The 18,577-nt window shown below is 37.5% G+C and overlaps 1 protein-coding gene across 7 annotated transcripts in view; it reads right to left on the bottom strand.

Annotated features, from left to right (window-relative positions):
• Positions 1-18,577, bottom strand: part of ZNF451 (zinc finger protein 451) — an 80,542-nt gene that overhangs the window by 25,792 nt on the left and 36,173 nt on the right. For all 7 annotated transcript variants that reach the window (XR_002829778.1, XR_002829779.1, XR_002829780.1 and 4 more), the window contains 5 exons: positions 17,578-17,689; positions 8,682-8,835; positions 7,416-7,542; positions 2,778-2,931; positions 2,211-2,358 (listed from right to left, as the gene is read on the bottom strand). Coding sequence is in view for 4 of the 7 variants with exons in the window: in XM_006090717.3 (XP_006090779.1) it covers positions 2,211-2,358; positions 2,778-2,931; positions 7,416-7,542; positions 8,682-8,835; positions 17,578-17,689 (695 nt within the window). In the remaining 3 variants the exon portion in view is untranslated. The remainder of the gene's footprint in view (positions 1-2,210; positions 2,359-2,777; positions 2,932-7,415; positions 7,543-8,681; positions 8,836-17,577; positions 17,690-18,577) is intronic.

The following is an 18,577-nucleotide window of genomic DNA, read 5'->3' as shown; positions in this document are numbered from 1 at the left end:
CAGAGCAGGGTGATCAGGGGGTTGGGGCACCGCAACTGTCACACTTGGGGCAGGGCCGATTGAGAGGTTATGGCTCTACCCTGTCACACACAGAGCAGGGCCCGTGGGGGGGGGGGGGTTAGGGGGCTGCACCCTGTCACACACAGAGCAGGGCCGATCAGGGGGTTGGTGCGCTGCACCCTGTCAAACACAGAGCCGCAGGGCAATCAGGGGGTTTGGCGCTGCCCCCTGTCATGCTGATCCCGGTGCCGGGAGGCATATTACCCTTTTACTATATAGGATAGAGGCCTGGTGCATGGGTGGGGGCTGGCTGGTTTGCCCTGAAGGGTGTCCTGGATTAGGGTGGGGGTCCCCCTGGGGTGCCTGGCCAGTCTGGGTGAGGGGCTGAGGGCTGTTTTCCGGAAGCGAGTGACTGAAGCTTCCAACTGCTCCTTGTTTTCTTTTCTTTTTTTTTTTTTCTATTCTGGGCCAGCTTTAGCTCTGAGGCCTCGCTGCTGAAAACATCAATACAAAGTTTCGGTCCGCTGGCTTTCAGTCCGGCTGGTTTCTGGTGTTTTGTTTAGCTTCTTATTTGCAACATAGTACATAGTTGCTTAGAATTGCAGGTGAGAGAGGCCGGCAAGTGAGGCGGGGAACGTTGGAATCCGCAGCAAGCAAGCCTCATGCTTGCTTCAGTGCCTGGCTGCCGGCCGCCATCTTGGCTGACAGTTAATTTGCATATACTCACTGATTAGCCAATGAAAAGGGTAGCGGTCGTACGCTAATTACCATGTTTCTCTTTTATTAGTGTAGATTGACTCTAACAGCAGAATGACCAGGAACAACTGGTCACTATGATGTGCACTGACCACCAGGGGGTAGACAACTCAACACAGGAGCTGCCCCCTGGTGGTCAGTGCACTCCCACAGGGGAAGCCCAGCTGAGCCACAAGCCGGGCTGATGGCTGCAAGCACAGCACAGTGGTGGGAGCCTCTCCTACCTCCTCAGAGGCGCTAAGGATGTCTGACTGCAGCTTAGACCCACTCCCCGCGGACTTAAGCCGCAGTTGGACATCCTTCAAGGGCTCCTGGGCTTCCAGAGGGATGTCTGACTGCCAACTTAGGCCCGATACCCTGGGGAGTGGGCCTAGGCTGGCAAGTGGACATCCCCTAAGGGGTCCCGGACTGCAAGAGGGTGCAGGCCATGCTGAGGGACTCCCTGCCCCGGTGCATGAATTTTTGTGCACCGGGCCTCTAGTATTATGATAAAAGTATAGGTTAAACAGAAGTATCCATTTGTCAAATTGTGAAAGTTAAAATTGTACAACTGTAGCCCAGCCAGTGTGGCTCAGCGGTTGAGCATCAACCCATGAACCAAGAGGTCACTGGTTTAATTCCAGGTCAGGGCACATGCCTGTGTTATGGGCTCGATCCCCAGTAGGGGCGTCCAAAAGGCAGCCAATGTTTCCATCTCTCTATCCCTCTCACTTCTTCTCACCCTAAAAATCAATTTTAAAAAATTTTATACAGACTATGTTTGAATCCAGATTCCAAAAAACGAAATATAAAAAAACTTCATGACACAATCAAGAAAATTCATTAACCAGGTATTTGATGATATTAAAAAACTATTCATTTTTTAAGGTATGATAATGGTATTAATTTTTAAGAGAAGAGCCCTTATCATTTATGTACACATACTGAAATATTTACAGATAAAATGACATGATTTGCTTCAACATAATTTACAGGGATGAGAATATAAATAAAACACACTGCCATGTGCAAAAGGTATATAGGGGTCATTACACTATTCTCCTTTTGTATACTGCTTGATAATTTCCTTTGTAAAGACAAAAAATCATACTGAAATCTTCTTAAGATAAATTTGGCCTTTCATGAAATTTAATCTTTCATATAGATATGATATGTTCCATTCTGGTTGACTTAAAGCCATAGTTCTATTTTAACCCTCTCCTTCCCTATATATAACACTCACAGAACACACAGAGAAAAATTACACACAAACTTAGAACTACTGGCTTGTTTTATATTCACAGCAATATCAATATATCCACTTCTTCCATAACTCTAATTCTCTCATTATGCTAATTTGGTTAATTTCCAGGCAAATGCACATTCTTGTTTCAAAAGGAGAGAAACATGGAATAGAGCGTTATTTGTTGAATCCCACTGGTGAAGAGCTTATTGGGCAGGATTCCCTTACAAACCTGAAATGGGCAGTGAGCTCCATATGGGAACGCAGTGTCTGGTGGCAGGCCACACACTTAACTTGAAATGGAACATCTTTGCACAGAGAGATCAAAAGTTTCTTTGCAAAAGATGGAAATGATATTGGATATGCTATTCTCCTGTCATCTGAAAAAAAAAAGTTATAACTTGCAAAGATTTGAGTAGAGTAACCCAACATTTCCTCCCTTTTGTCTTCCTCAATATCAGCTGGAGTAAGTAAAAGATATTTACATAAAATCTGAAAGTCATTTTCTAGCCTTAAGTGCAAAAGTTATTGAAAACCACCCAAATTCCCAGATATCATGTATGTAAAAACATTATTCTGAATAAATGTTTTCTTTCCAAGTTTCTTTTCATTTCTCAAAGTAAACCTTATTCTTAGGTACAGATAAGTATTGAGAATCTTTTCTTTAAAAAAAGAATTAAAAATGTTTCACTTTCACAGTTTGCATACTAAAGTGAGGATAAGAAACCTCAAAAATCATCTCAGAAGTATGGAAACTCAGCAAAAATTAAAGTGGTTTAATAATTTTCAGAGAACATACCACCCAGTTTAAAACGCTGATGGAAATGATTCTTTCCAGACATGTGCTTCAAACACTCATCCTTGCCGCTAAAAAGAAGGAAGCAATTTGGACATGCAAAACACTGAATAATCTGAGGAAGAAGGTTGCTTTTATGTCCATCATCTGCAGCTTCCTAAAACATAAGGCAAAGATGAATTATAGACAACTAAAATCAACCAATATTCAAATTCTTAAAATTAACTTTCAAGATATTTATTATCTGGAATATTCTCGATCTGTTTTTAACACGAAAACTTCTTCCCTGAGTGAACAATGGAGCTTTTCTCATAAATGAGGTCCCATATACAAAATTTTTAAATTTTTTTCCTTGAAAACAATTATAACTATCTTTCTGTGACAATAAATATACAAGTATATTTGCTTTCTATGTATTTTTCCTTTTTTACATACATACCCATATGCAATATTATATAAATACATAAATGTTTTCACATCACATACACTTTTTCTAAAGTTTTGCTTTGTTCAATCTACTCTGCAATATAACCTTTGTTTACAAATATGTATTTATCCATAAATAGCTCCATGCTTAATAATTTACATATACAAACAAACATACAAGGGGGATTGCCATTGTTTTATCAAATATATTCAACTTACAGACTCTTCTGCCTCTTAGTTTTCTTATTCCACAATATCTAAAGGAAAGCCCTAAGACGCAACTGGTATAACTTTAATTCATTCTTCTTAATAATTGTCAACTACTCCATCTTTGGATCTACTATGATTTAGTCAAGTATTCATTTTGAGGCCTTATTTTTTGCCACTATAAACAATAATGTTGTAAACATCCTTGAGTATATATCCTTATTTATAGGTGCTTTCTCTCATTATCAGTGGTCCTATTGGCTTGAAAGGTATATTCTTTGAGTATTAAAAGATGTTATATGGTTGCTTTTCAAAATGGCTCTACCAATTCACGTATCTCCTAGCCTGGCAGCAATAGCTATTATTTTTGCAGTCTGACAGATGATGTGATACTCATTGTTACTTTCATTGCATTTCCTGTCTACTAGGGAGTTTGAGCATTTATTCATACAATTCTGTGGATATTCCACATGCTGTAGAATGCTTATTCATATTCTTTATCCTCATATTTCAATGTTTTGTTTTCTCTCCTTTTGGTCAACTTCATTATCAAAACTCTTTGTTCAATCCTCTATTTTGCAAATATTTTCAAACATCTGTTAATGAATTCTGTATATGCTCACTTTAAAATTTTGATGTAGTGAAACAGGTATGTCTTTTTTAGCATCTAAGTTTCCAAACTTAGTAAGAGCCTCCTTTATCCCGAAATTTGTTAATGGTCTTTAGAGTAATAGCCTTAAAAGTTGTGTCTTCTTAAATTTACTATCTTAAATTTACATTAGGGATATCAAAGTAGTTTGTGTAGTCTTATGAGATGCAACTAGAAGAGGAACAGTAAACTTACATTTATATTAAATACATGTCAAGCAAGCACCATTAGGATTCAAAGTGTGCTTTTCCATTTAATTCTTATAATAATCCCATGAAATATTAATTTATTCATTTATAAATAAGAAAGTTGAAACTTAGATTAAGTCAACAAAATTACCATTCCTCAAACCAAGGTGTTACCAGAGAAGAGACAAAACTACCATTCAAATACAGCTTTATATCTTTGGTTACAAATTCTATGCTCTTTCCACTATTCTCATCCCATTTTAATTTGGCAAGTGCCACACAAAAGATTACACTGGGAAGATATTTTGTATTTCATTAGAAGGTTCTAAAAGTTAAGAGCACTACAAGCATTTATTAACCACCAATTTATACAAATGACCCCTAATGAAGACCTCTAAACTAAAAAAATAAAATAATTTTTAGTTCAATTCTGAGTTATAAATGTATTCCATATAATGCTCATTTAAATGGTTTGTTCAATAAAACAAAAATGTGGTTCTACATAAAATTTTACTGGAATATAACTGTTATATAAGTGATATATATTTGCAAATACCATCTACAAACTAGAGAAAAGAATGGGAAACAGAATATCTGGTAAGTTCAAGTGCTAAATTTATTTTTACTATTATATTTCTGGTTACATTAAAATAACATACATCATAAAACTTTGTATATATGTGTGTGTGTGTGTGTGTGTGTGTATATATATACTAGAACAACAATAAAATACTACTTCATACCCACTAAAATAGCTATTTTAAAAGACAGATAATAAGTGCTGACAAGGATGTAAAGAAATTAGACCCTAGCCAGGTAGCTCAGTTAGTTAGAACATGGTCCTGATATACCAAAGTTATGGGTTTGACCCCTGGTCAGGGCACATACAAAAAGCAACCAATGAATGCATAAATAAGTGAAACAACAAACTGATGTTTCTCTCTCTATCTCTAAAATTAATAAAAATAAAAAGAATAAGAAGAAATTAGAGCTGCATACATTGCCAACGGGAAGGTGACATGGTATAATAATTAGATAACAATTTGGCAGTTCTTAAAAAAAGTAAACATAATTACCATATGACCCAATAGTCACCTGAGAAGTGAATACATATATCCACACAAAGACTTGCACGCTTGTTTGTAGTAGCATTATTCACAATAGCCAAAGTGAAAACAACCCAAGTGTTTATCAAATAGATGAACTGATAAACAAAATGTGGCATATATCCATACAATGGACTGAAGGGTCCCAGTGCACATGCCCAGGTTGTGGGCTCGATCCCCGGAGGCGGGGCATGTGGGAGGCAGTCAATCAATGATTCTCTCTCATCATTGATGTTTCTATCTCTCACTCCCTCTTCCTTTCCCTCTGAAATGTGTGTGTGTGTATATATATATATATATATACACACACACACACACACACACACACACACACACACACACATATATATTTTTTTAATTAGGAATAAAGTACTGATACATTCTACAACACAGATAAGCCTTAAAAACATTATGGTAAGTGTCACAAAAAGGGCACATATTCTATTATTCCATTTATATGAAATGTCCAGGAAAGATAAAACCAACGAGACAGAAAGTAGTTAACTGGTTTCCTAGGGCTGGGAAGAATAGGCTAGCAAGGGGAAAAAATAACCTTTGATGACAGAATGGCCTTGGAACAGAATGAGAAACAGTGGTAGTACCTATTGACCTGCAAGTGACCTTGAGGCACACTGAAGCTTACAGTACACCTACCACCACCACCACTACCACCACCAAAATGGGAGAAAGGCAGGAAGCTATCTAGTGCCAGACCCATTGGATGACTTTAATGTTCAAGAAACACTAGACTTAAAAAAAAAAAAAAGAAAGAAAGAAACACTAGACTTGCTACTCAAGTGTGACCCAGCAGCACTGGCATCATCTAGAACAGTGGTTTCTCAACCTTCCTAATGTCGCGACCCTTTAATACAGTTCCTCATGTTGTGGTGACCCCCAAACATAAAATTATTTTCGTTGCTACTTCATAACTGTAATTTTGCTACTGTTATGAATCGTAATGTAAATGTCTGATATGCAGGATGTATTTTCATAGTTACAAATTGAACATAATTAAAGCATAATGATTAATCACAAAAACAATATGTAATTATATATGTGTTTTCCGATGGTCTTAGGCGACCCCTGTGAAAGGGTCGTTCAACCCCCAAAGGGGTCGCGACCCACAGGTTGAGAACCGCTGATCTAGAAGCTTGTTAGAAATCCTGAATCTAAGGCCCCACCTCAGATCTATTGAGTCAGAATTTTCATTTTTTAACAAGTGATTCAGGTGCACATTAAAGTTTGATAAGCACTAGTCCAGATGGAAGAAATTGGAGATGAAAGAAAAAGGGGAAGGATGCAAGACAAATAATGCAAACTGTGGATAATTCCACTCTCTTTCATTAAAGAATGTGATCTTTATAAAATAGAAAGCAGTGGTATACGATCTTCTAGCGACCTCTTCTGGCTGATTCAAGATAGGCAATTGCATAATAGTTTAAAGGAAACTAGTTTAAAGGAAAGAAGGTCTTTGTGACACACTCCAAAGACTAAGCAATAAGGAGTATTTGTTGAGAGTTATATCTAATATCAAATATGGTTCTACATTACAAGAATTTATATATGTCCCTTGAGATTTAACAATAAGAGTTACATAGCACAGCCTTCTAAGTACTAGATCTATTTCTTTTATTTTTAATTTAAATTCTTTATTGTTTAAAGTATTACATGAGTCTCTTTGTCCCCCCCTAGATCTATTTCTTAATACTAACGTTAATAAAAGAATTGTTAGGCACTATATGGCTCCAACAGTTCAACATGCAGTGAAAAGCAGTGGACTTAAGAAGGTTCTAGTTCTCATCATGTGACTAACTCACAGAGCATCTTAAACAAGGTACGTTAATTTCATAAAGCAACTCCATAAAAAGTAGGGTTTCTATGGTAATCTTCAGGACTGCTGGTTTTCACCTATCAAGTTTGCCTGCCCCCAACAGTTTAATGTTCCAAATCATTTTGCTCTTCATAAACAATCAGAATTTTGATCCTTATGTATATCATTGGGGATTGCAAGCTTACGAGCAGCAAGAAAAATAATGCCTACTCTTAACTTAGGACATGTTCTTACCTTAGAAAAAAGGTGTTCCTTATATTGTTGTTGAGTAACAAAATTTTTATAACATACTACACAAGCAAAGGAATTGATGGAAGGTCCATGTAGTGTAATTGTTGGATCACATGGAGAGTGATCAAACCTACTTGGCAAAAGAGAGGTAACATTAGAAAAGCTCACATTCTAGGGGAAAACTATTTAGTTTCATTTGTTAAGCTAAATAAACATACATACACACATTCAGAACTCACACTTTTCTACTAAGAAATATCAAATGGTTTCCATAAGGCTTGCAATCTCTTCAGACAGTGACCTACAGTTAGTTTAAGATTTCATAAAAGTACTCAAGATCCAATAAAATAGATTCAGGCATGTCTTGCCAAACTGATACATTTCCAGTTTGAAAACTACAGAGCCATCATCTTTTCTTTTGCCTTATTTACCATAAAGTTCACAAATAATTTAAAATGAACCACTGAAAAAATACTCAAGTCAAGATTTCTGACACACCCGATTCCTAAAAATGGCTTTTAATCTTTCTAATGTTCATTTAACATAATTAAAAATTTGTGTCATTTTAAACTGCCTCGAAGACTTTTTAAAATAGTTCAGATACAGTATGCTGCCCACTTATTCACAGACCACTGAAGCTCCCTCTAGAAATCTCTCTTGGTAAGGCAAGGCATAAGTAGGGTGAGATATCTTTAAACTATTAGAAGGGGATTGTAAAGATAAAAATGTTTAATGACTTTAATACTGTCTTCCTTGATATTTACTTTCTCTTGCTCTAATATTCAAAAGTGCAGTAGGTTAATAAGATGTGTTTCATAAGCAAAATATTTATCATTAATTTGGCTATATTTTATTTGCCTTTAGCATTTATTTTGCAATGTCATATTAGCTAGACTAAATATCTGTAAGTGCTTTATGTCTTTTGAAATTTGCATTTATGGGCTGGATTTCTCTAACACTGATCCAATTGCATAGCAGTGCAAAAATTCTATTCAAAATTTTATGAGACATTTTAGGAATAAATACATATTTAAAGGCCACATGTCTTTAAAGACAAAATATCACTAGAAGAATCTAACTTCACCAAACCTTCCAGGACAACTAAGGAATGTAATTGTAAATAATTATATCTTAATAACACAAAACAATTTGAATTTAAAATATAAAGCTGTAATTACAATGGCAGAGGCACAACATGCTTTCATTTTATGAAATCACTTTGTAACTCACTTGACCTTCAGTGTCCACTATTCTGAATATCACACTTACCTTTTCAAATGTCCGAAGAGAAGGTGCCCATTATCAAATTCCTTGTTACAGTGCATTATGGGACATGAAATTGCTTTTCCAGACACCTGCATTTGGCCTCCTCCTCTTCGGAATGAGCTTTTTGTTCCAGAATTAATTGTTCCTGCTTTGAGTCCTACATCATTGGATATAAATTCTTAAGTCTCTATTTCAGATACTTGTCCTTTGGACTGGTATTCAAAATTATGACAAAACAATGAAAAATCAACCACATGCATCATAATTAAATATTTATAAACTTTCTTATAAAAGATATAGTAACCTAAAAGTAAATAGTTATTTGGGAAAAGAAGAGAAGTTAACATCTCCAATTAGCCTTCTCTTGAGGAAAAAAAATCTGTTTCCTTAAATTCAACACCCAAGAAATATCAAAGATCAAATGCATTAGAAAATCAGTTGCTCTACAGAACCCATACCTCTCTTCTTTTCATTTGTATAAGTTTGCAAAGATCTTTTCTTCTCTTATTTTCTCTTTTAACCATCTTAAACACATTATAAGGCATAGCTACATTACAGAGGATCTGGGTTCTATAAAAATTATGTTAAACAATAAACTGAGAAGGCAAGAGAAGTGGAGATGACAAGGAGAGAAGGAGAATAAGTGATACTTTCTGAGGAATCCAGCTATTGATCAATCAGCTCCAACCTGGACATCAAGTAATACAGGTTTCAGTAATAACATTTATAGAACACAAAGTAGAGATTTTCTTGTTATCTCCCTTCTTCCAATTTATCCTATTTTGTCTTTTCCCTTTTTCTCCTTTCAAAGTCAATTAGAAAATAGTTTGCCCATCATTACCTTCTCTTAATTAATTCCCTCTTATTCTAGTTCATTCTTCATCCTCCTTCCCTCCCTTAATCCCTCCTTCCTTCCTTCCTTCCTTCCTTCCTTCCTTCCTTCCTTCCTTCCTCCCTTCCTTCCTTTCTTTCTTTCTTTCTTTCTTTCTTTCTTTCTCTTTCTTTCTTTCTCTTTCTTTCTTTCTTTCTTTCTTTCTTTCTTTCTTTCTTTCTTTCTTTCTTTCTTTCTCTCTCTCTCTCTCTCTCTCTCTCTCTCTCTCTCTCTCTCTCTCTCTCTCTTTCTTTCTTCCTTTCTTTCTAATCTTGGTCTTACAATCACACAATCTTTGAGACTAAAACCCCTGGCCAAATTTTGTTCCCATGGAACTCCCAATACATGATATACAATGGAAAATTTAGAATTATGTTGTATGAATAAAGAATTGTAAAATTGCCAGGAGGATTCTAACATAAAGGTAGTTTGACTATTGTTTCTCTTTTATTATTATTTCTTGTGGATTGTTTCAATTGGATGTCTTAAATATTTCATACAACAGAAAACTAGGTATTTTTTTAAATACTATTTTAAAAATTGATTTGAGAGGAAGGAGGAGAAAGAGACAAAAAGAGAAAGAAAGAGGAGAAACAATGTGTGAGAGAAAAGCATCAATCGGCTGCCTTCCGCATGCATCCGATGGGGGATGGAACCCGAAACCTGGATGGGTATGTGCCTTGACTGGGAATCAAACCTACAACCTTTTGGTGTATGGAACACTCCAACCAACAGAGCCACACTAGCCAGGGTGGGTATTTATCTTTATGGCAGTTTCTACAAAGCCCTTAAGCATTTAACTAGAGAATTTTATTCTTTTAACATCATCTAGTTTTAAGATCTCCAAATAGTTATATATGCTTAAGGTTTCAACTGCCTTTCTGCTCTTTTAGTCCTTCTGGGGGGGGGAAACCACTACTAAAAGCTCCCAAAATACTTATAAATGTGTTCTGCCAACAAACAATGAACAGTACAGCATTAATCATATTTTAATCTTAAGGAGGCAGTAAATGACAATATGCCTTTTTATTTTTAAATTTTTAATGCAGTCAGAATTAGGACAATTTTTATTTATTGTCCATCCACATTCCAGATGTCATACATTATGACCTTTATTTGGCTAAACAGAGGCTCTAGCTAATAGAGAAAACAATCAGTTGAAAGATGGAAAGGCAAAGTACAGAGAAATTTAAACAGCTCTTTTCCTTAAATAGTATGCAGTGGTTCTCAACCTTCCTAATGCTGCAACCCTTTAATACAGTTCCTCATGTTGTGGTGACCCCCAATTTCATTGTTACAGATTGAACATAATTAAAGCATAGTGATTAATCACAAAAACAATTTGTAATTATATATGTTTTCCGATGGTCTTAGGTGACCCCTGTGAAAGGGTAGTTCGACCCCCAAAAGGGTCGCAACCCACAGGTTGAGAACCGCTGGTATAGAGTGCAGTTTTTAAGTTATTAAGTATTAAAATTTATGCAAACTGGCCTAACTGTAAAGGTCTATAAAAGATAGATTTCTAAAGTTAGAGTAATTATAAATAAAGTACTTAAACTACTTCTAATCAAAAACGGAATTATAATCGTTGGATACTTTGGAATAGATTGAGTCCCTTAATGTTACTGAGAAGTAGAATCTCACTTTTTTAAAATTAAAGGATACATTGTCATTTCTGTTTTCCTCAGCTATACACTCTTCAAAGATCCTGACATTCTCTAAAGCCCATTTGGGAAAGATAAATACCCATACTAAATATAGCCCAAAACTAAAGCAGCTGTTCTAGCAATAGATCCCAACTTTCAGTTTTACAGTGTTGCAAGGACCAAGCAAAAAAGATGAAACAATCACATGAAAAGAGCAAAACTAAAGACCTAAACTCCAGGTTCAAGCTTATCAGCCACTGATGAACCAGGTGTGACCTAAAGATATGTAAAAACACAGTTAACTGCCTCATTTGTTCCCACTTGGCCTGCTCAGGTAGATATACAAACAGATGCTCATGCATTGAATTTACAATGAATTAAAATATTCTGACAATCTGAAGGCCAGGGATTAGGCCTAAAGGGGCATATTACTGGCCCCTAACCATTCTGGACAGGACTTGAAAGTGTTAGATTCATATGAGATACATGATTTTTAGAAGAGATCTTAGATGTGATAAAGCCCTCACTCAAAAAAAGTCAATAAAACTTGCACGTTAAATAAGGGCATCACACACCCTTTCCTGCATAATTTCATGCGTGTAGTTTCAGTCCATTTTCCTATCACAATCATCCAGGAATCTTCTCAAAACTACAGGTGCTCTAATTATCTCTGGGGTGAGGCCCAGGCATGTATTTAAAAGCTCCCAGTTGATTCTGATGCAGCTAAGGTGAAACCAAAGAGCTAATCATTAACAACTACTGAGAAATGAATGCTTATCAAAAAAGATTTTATATATATATATATATATATATATATATATATATATATATATATAATTGATTTCAGAGAGGGAAAGGGAGAGATAGAAACATTAATAATGAGAGAGAATCACTGATCAGCTGCCTGGGGCACACCCCTCACTGGGGATCAAGCCTGCTACACAGGCATATGCCCTGACTGGGAATAGAGCCATGATTCATGGATTGATGCTCAACCACTGAGCCATGCCAGCTGGGCTCAAAAAATATTTTTAAAATAACCATAGCCTTAAAAGAACACTCCAAAAAGCAAAACCATTTACCTTAATTTCTGAGTCACTTTTGCTAAAATAGGTTTGGAATATCAAGCAATTCTTTTATAGAGCTGAATGAAATCACATTTGGAACCCAAGTTCTAGGCTTATTTTCTGTGTTCATGTGCAAACATTTATATAGCCTCCTTTGGTAAAATATTCAACCAATATTTATTGAGCATCTCTATGCTGAGCATTCTTTTTAGGCACTGACAAAAATAGGATTAATAAGCATTGGTCTCCATTGCCACAGAGCACAGGGTAAAAACTATATGGAAAATGAATAAAGCATTGTAGGATCAAAGAACACTAAGCAACCAAACTTATCCTATCTAATAAAAGAGTAATATGCAAATTAACCATCACTCCATCACAATGGTGGTGGCGGCCACGGAGCTGGAGCAAGCAGGAGGCTTGGTTGCCCCCGGCAACGGAGGAAGCCAAGCTTCCCACCTGCCCTAGCAAGCCCTCGGCTCTGCTCAAGGCTACAAAGTTTCAATTATAGAAGATAAATAAATCCCAGATACCTGCTTCCAGCCCGTGGGGGTGGCCAGCCTGCAAACGGCCCTCAGCCCCTCACCCAGGCTGGCCAGGCACCCCAGCGGGACCCCCCTATCCTGAAGGGGCTGTGGACAGCCTGCAAAAAGCCATAAGCCCCTCACCCAGGCTGGCCACACCCCCAGCAGGACCCCCACCCTAATCTGGGACACCCTTCAGGGCAAACCAGCCGGCCACCACCCGTGCACCAGGCCTCTATCCTATATCATAAAAGGGTAATATGCAAATTGACCCTAACAGCAGAACAACTGGGAATGACTGGTCACTATGACACACACTGACCACCAGAGGACAGATGCTCAATGCAGGAGATGCCCCCTGGTGGTCAGTGCACTCGCACAGGGGAAACTCTGCTCAGCCACAAGCCAGGCTGACGGCCGCCTCCTCAGCAGCGCTAAGGTTGTCTGACTACAGCTTAGGCCTGGTCCCCGCTGGCAAGTGGACATCCCCTGAGGGCTCCCGGGCTGCCAGAGGGATGTCTGACTGCCAGCTTAGGCCTGAACCCCTGGGGAGCAGGCCTAAGCCAGCAGGTGGACATCCCCCGAGGGGTCCCAGACTGCGAGAGGGCACAGGCCGGGCTGAGGGACTCCCCCCCCTCGAGTGCACAAATTTTTGTACACCGGGCCTCTAGTGTAGAATAAATACTAGTAAACCTAGCAGCCTCTAGTGTTGAGTATTACCTGTGGGGCTATTTCCACAGGCAAGTAAGAAGGAAAAAAGAGAAAAAGGCATTTAAAAGGAGGATGGGGTGAAGTTGGAATTTGCCAGGCACAAACAGATTAGGTGGCAATAAGGAAATACAGCTTCAGGGAGTGGTCAAGTGTCAAAATATCTACAAATTACTCTATTTTATAAGTGGTAGTTTGACTATTTTTAAAAAGCCCTCTAAATACTAACTTTAGAACAAGATATCCAGGTTCAAAGTTGAGCACTGCATGCATTTCTAAATAGATATTTAGATATTTCTAATGACTTTTTGCAATTAAACCTCCTGCTGAATTAAATCCACAGCTAAGGTTATGTGGATATCTCAAGCCTTTAAGGCAGTGGTTCTCAACCTTCCTAATGCCGCGACCCTTTAATACAGTTCCTCATGTTGTGGTGACCCCCAAACATAAAATTATTTTCGTTGCTACTTCATAACTGTAATTTTGCTACTGTTATGAATCATAATGTAAATATCTGATATGCAGGATGTATTTTCATGGTTACAAATTGAACATAATTAAAGCATAGTGATTAATCACAAAAACAATATGTAATTATATATTGTGAAATATTTATTTCTAATTACAAATAAATGAAATTTTGTCCTGAAGCATGGTGTAGTATGGGTAACAGTCTTAATATAACAACAGTAAACTACATTGCTACATTTTGCGACAGTATGCGTAAAAAGCCAATGTCAGTGTGAAGGTTGAGATTGCTTCTTTCTCACCAGATCAGAAATTCTCGGGGCAGTCTTTGCAAGAGCACAATGAAGATCATCTTCTACAACAAGTCTACTTCTGTATTTAGACTTGATAACCAACAAGCTGGAAAACCCTGTTTCACAAAGATATGTTGTTGGAAACGGAAGAAGAAGGCACAACATAGTCTCAGACAGAACAGGATATGACTGCAAACACTTGATCCAGAATTTTGTAACTGGCATTGTAGAGAAATCAGTTCTCGCTGCATCGTTGTTAATAAGTTCAATGAACTCCTCTTGTGCTGTCTCAGGAACATCTTCAACTTTGACTGTGAATGGGCTTCTGGCAAGTGCAAATGGCGTGTCAGGTAGATTTGGAAAGTACGATGAAATTTCGTCTGCAAGCATGTGCAAGTGTTCTTTCACAGAAATTATCATCGTAATCCTTTTGTCTGGTTCAATGTCATGTTCCTCAAAGAAAGCAGATAAGGTAGGCAACATGTAAATTTTATTTTCATCCAATTTTTTTTGCCAAAGCTGAAGTTTCATTTGGAATGATCGGATCTTTTCAGACAAATTGAGACATGTTGCATTTGGTCCTTGCAGTGATAAATTTAACTCATTCAAGATGGCAAAGATGTCAACCAAGTAAGCTATTTTCTGCAGTTCACTTTTATCGCCAAAAAGTACTTCGAACTGCAGTCTTGCTTTCTGATTAAAAAATGTTTTGAGTTCATCAGGAAGCTCAAAAACACGTTTTAAAATTTTTCCTCTCGACAACCATCTTGCTTCAGTGTGAAATAGCAGAGCATTGTTCAGCACATCCAACTCGTTGCACAGTTGCAAAAACAGTCGGCTGTTTAAAGTGCTCGCCTTTACAAAATTGACACAACTTATGACACTTTTCATTACTTCTTGTAACTCTTGTGGCAGTGTCTTCATTGCTAATATTTGCTGATGAATCATACAGTGAGTTCCGATGACTTTTGGTGACTCATTCAGTACCAAACGTTGAAATCCAGATCGACATCCTAGCATAACTGGAGCACCATCTGTGCAAACACCACAAACCTTTCCCAAGAGATCTTATGCTCTTTCAGAAATGAACCAACTGTGTCAAATACATCACGTGCAGTAGTTGTCGTTTCAAGAGGTTTGCAAAAAAGAAACTCATCTTTAAAGTCGCCATCATTAATATACCTCACGTAAACCAGTAACTATGAACAGTTGGCGACGTCTGTAGATTCATCAAGCTGGATACTAAATATTGGAAGTGGACCAGATTTAATTTCCTGGATTAACTGATCAAGAATATCAGCAGACATGTCATCTATTCTGCGGACAGTGTCATTAGAGAAGGAAATTGCACTCAATTTCGTAACAAATTCATCTTCATAACTTGAACAATGTCTTTGGCCACTGGCAACAGTAAATCCTCAGCAATGGTGTGAGGTTTCATAGCTCTGGCGATTCTGAGTGCCACCAAATATGAAGCTTCAACGGCTGCTATATTTTGTTTGTGGTACTTGCCACCAGTGTCAAGTCTAGCTTTCTTGAGTCCATCAGCTTTGCTTCTAAAATAGTTGGTATCCTTGCCAGCAAAGCTCGGATGCTTGCTATCAAAATAGCGTTTTAGTTTGTTTGGCTCCATAGATTTGGCTGATAGAACTTCACAACAAATAACACATTGCGGTTTCTTAATTCCTGCTGTAATTACTGAGGTAAAACCATACTGTAAAAAATCCTCACTATATTTTCTTTTCTTAACGTTCTTCTCTACACGATCCACTGTCATGGGATGATTTGCTAATGAAAATAATATATAACAATACCTTTAATAATACAAAAGATGATACATGGTATAGTTCAGTTAATACAGTTCATTAAAGTTTCCTATGATTTACCATTCTCTGTGTTGTTGTTTTTACATACCTGTTACTATCACAAGGGGGTAGTATTCACATCAACCACAGCTGAATATAAAAAGACCGATCAGCATCCAGATTAAGTTCCCATGGTACAGATACTTTTTTTTGCAGTAGTTGATATTACAGTACATGATTTTATATTTACCCAGTAATTATAATTCATGAAGTGTCGTTTTACCTCCAATACTGCTGCTTTCAACACAGCAGCTGCTTTCTACACAGTAGCTGCTCTCTACACATGTGTGACTGGTCTGCATAAGTACATTATGGCACCAACCCTGTCATATACACCTGTAATTGTACAGGGTGTATGTGATGGGGTTGGCGCGATGATGTCACCATGCCCGATACTCGTATGTGGGCATATCTGCATGTGGGCGGACCCGCCTAAGACCATCAAAAATATGTGTTTTCCAATGGTCTTAGGCGACCCCTGTGAAAGGGTCGTTCAACCCCCAAAGGGGTCGAGACCCACTGGTTGAGAACCGCTGCTTTAAGGGCTTAGTGGGTCTTCTACAAGACAGACTAGAAAAGTTGCCATGGTGGAACAGTTCTACTAGCTTTTAAAAATTCCACCAAATTATCTAGTAAGGGAAAATGCTTTACAGTGAGATTTCCAGGAATGTCAGGTCTGCAAAGAGTTAGTGAAGAAGAGGCTACCCAATGCTTTAGATGACCCTCCCATGTAGCCACTTACAGAATATCTACATAGGCTGCACTGACAAATATGTAAACACTCATCCTTTAAATCTCAGCTTAAATTCCATTTCCTCAGAGAAGCTTTTCCTGACCTCAAGTGACCTGTTACACAGCCTCCCATAGACACATATACTGTTTCATGTAATAACTATGAAATTATAAATTATTAAATGAGCATATCTAAATACTGCGGGTCTCAACCTGTGGGTCGCGACCCCTTCGGGGGTCGAACGACCCTTTCACAGGGGTCGCCTAAGACCATCGGAAAACACATATATAATTACATATTGTTTTTGTGATTAATCACTATGCTTTAATTATGTTCAATTTGTAACCATAAAAATACATCCTGCATATCAGATATTTACATTACGATTCATAACAGTAGCAAAATTACAGTTATGAAGTAGCAACGAAAATAATTTTATGGTTGGGGGTCACCACAACATGAGGAACTGTATTAAAGGGTCGCGGCATTAGGAAGGTTGAGAACCACTGTCTAATGAGCTCAAGAATGACCTATACTACTTACACTCAAAATATACGTTTGCCAAAGTAGGAAAGTAATTGGTAAAGTAGGCCATTATTAAGATTCACTAAAATTAAGTGTCAATACTTTATATATTCATTATCAACCGAATAAATGAACATAATGTCTTAAAACTGTAGGGAAGCTAGGTAACCTTCATGTTCCACTCATCTCTAAAGAGTACCTGGCATTTTTAGCCACTGGTCCACACACAGTCTTGCTGCTTCTGTATCAGAATGTCCTCGAATAAATTCCAATTCTTGCAACCCATGAGCATGCTGAAAATCAACTTTTTCCTAAAGATATTAAGAAAAAAATCAATCAACTATGATTACTAATCTGGTTTCCTTGAGAAAAAATTTTGACATAAGTGACCAGTAAGTACTGATTACCCTTTATCCTTGGAACTCCACATCTAGGTCCCAAAACAAAGGTTCATGCTCTAACATGTTGATCTAATGTTATCTACATCTGCACAAAGTTCACTACAACCTATATCTCCAACAATAGGGCACTGGTTAAGTAAATTATGGTAAATACATTTCATTAAAGTCAATAGAAACACTAACCACTTTTTTAATGAAGTAGAAACATACTTTTGGTATCAAGCAAGCCACCAAGTAGTATAAAACAAATAAGACCAAATATAAACAAAGATTAATATCAAGATATGTGTAACTTTATCTGCAGAGGGGAACAAGGCTGAAAATAAATATATTAAATTCAATGGCTAAATCTCGGAATGGAGATATGATTAGTTGCATTTTTAAACTTATGTACTTTTTTTAATGATTTTTTTTTTATTGATTAAGTTATTACATATGTGTCCTTTATCCCCACATTACCCCCTATGCCCCCCACTCATGCCCTCAGCCCCTGTTGTCTGTGTCCATTGGTTAAAAACTTTTGTACTTTTCCCCCCAATTTTTCTTTTACAGGGTGGGGCAAAGTAGGATAGTTATTCATATGGAAAATAATCCTATCTAATAAAAGAGAAACATGGTAATTAGCGTACGACCGCTACCCTTCCCACTGGCTAATCAGTGAGATATGCAAATTAACTGCCAGCCAAGATGGCGGCCGGCAGCCAGGCACCTGGAAGCGAACATGAGGCTTGCTTGCTTCAGTGACGGAGGACTCCAACGTTCCCCGCCCGTCGTTGCCGGCCTCTGAGCTGGCAGTTT

Source organism: Myotis lucifugus, unplaced genomic scaffold (assembly GCF_000147115.1).
Source record: "Myotis lucifugus unplaced genomic scaffold, Myoluc2.0 scaffold_80, whole genome shotgun sequence".
Classification (NCBI taxonomy): Eukaryota; Metazoa; Chordata; class Mammalia; order Chiroptera; family Vespertilionidae; genus Myotis; species Myotis lucifugus.
This window is presented reverse-complemented; position numbering and strand designations above follow the sequence as displayed.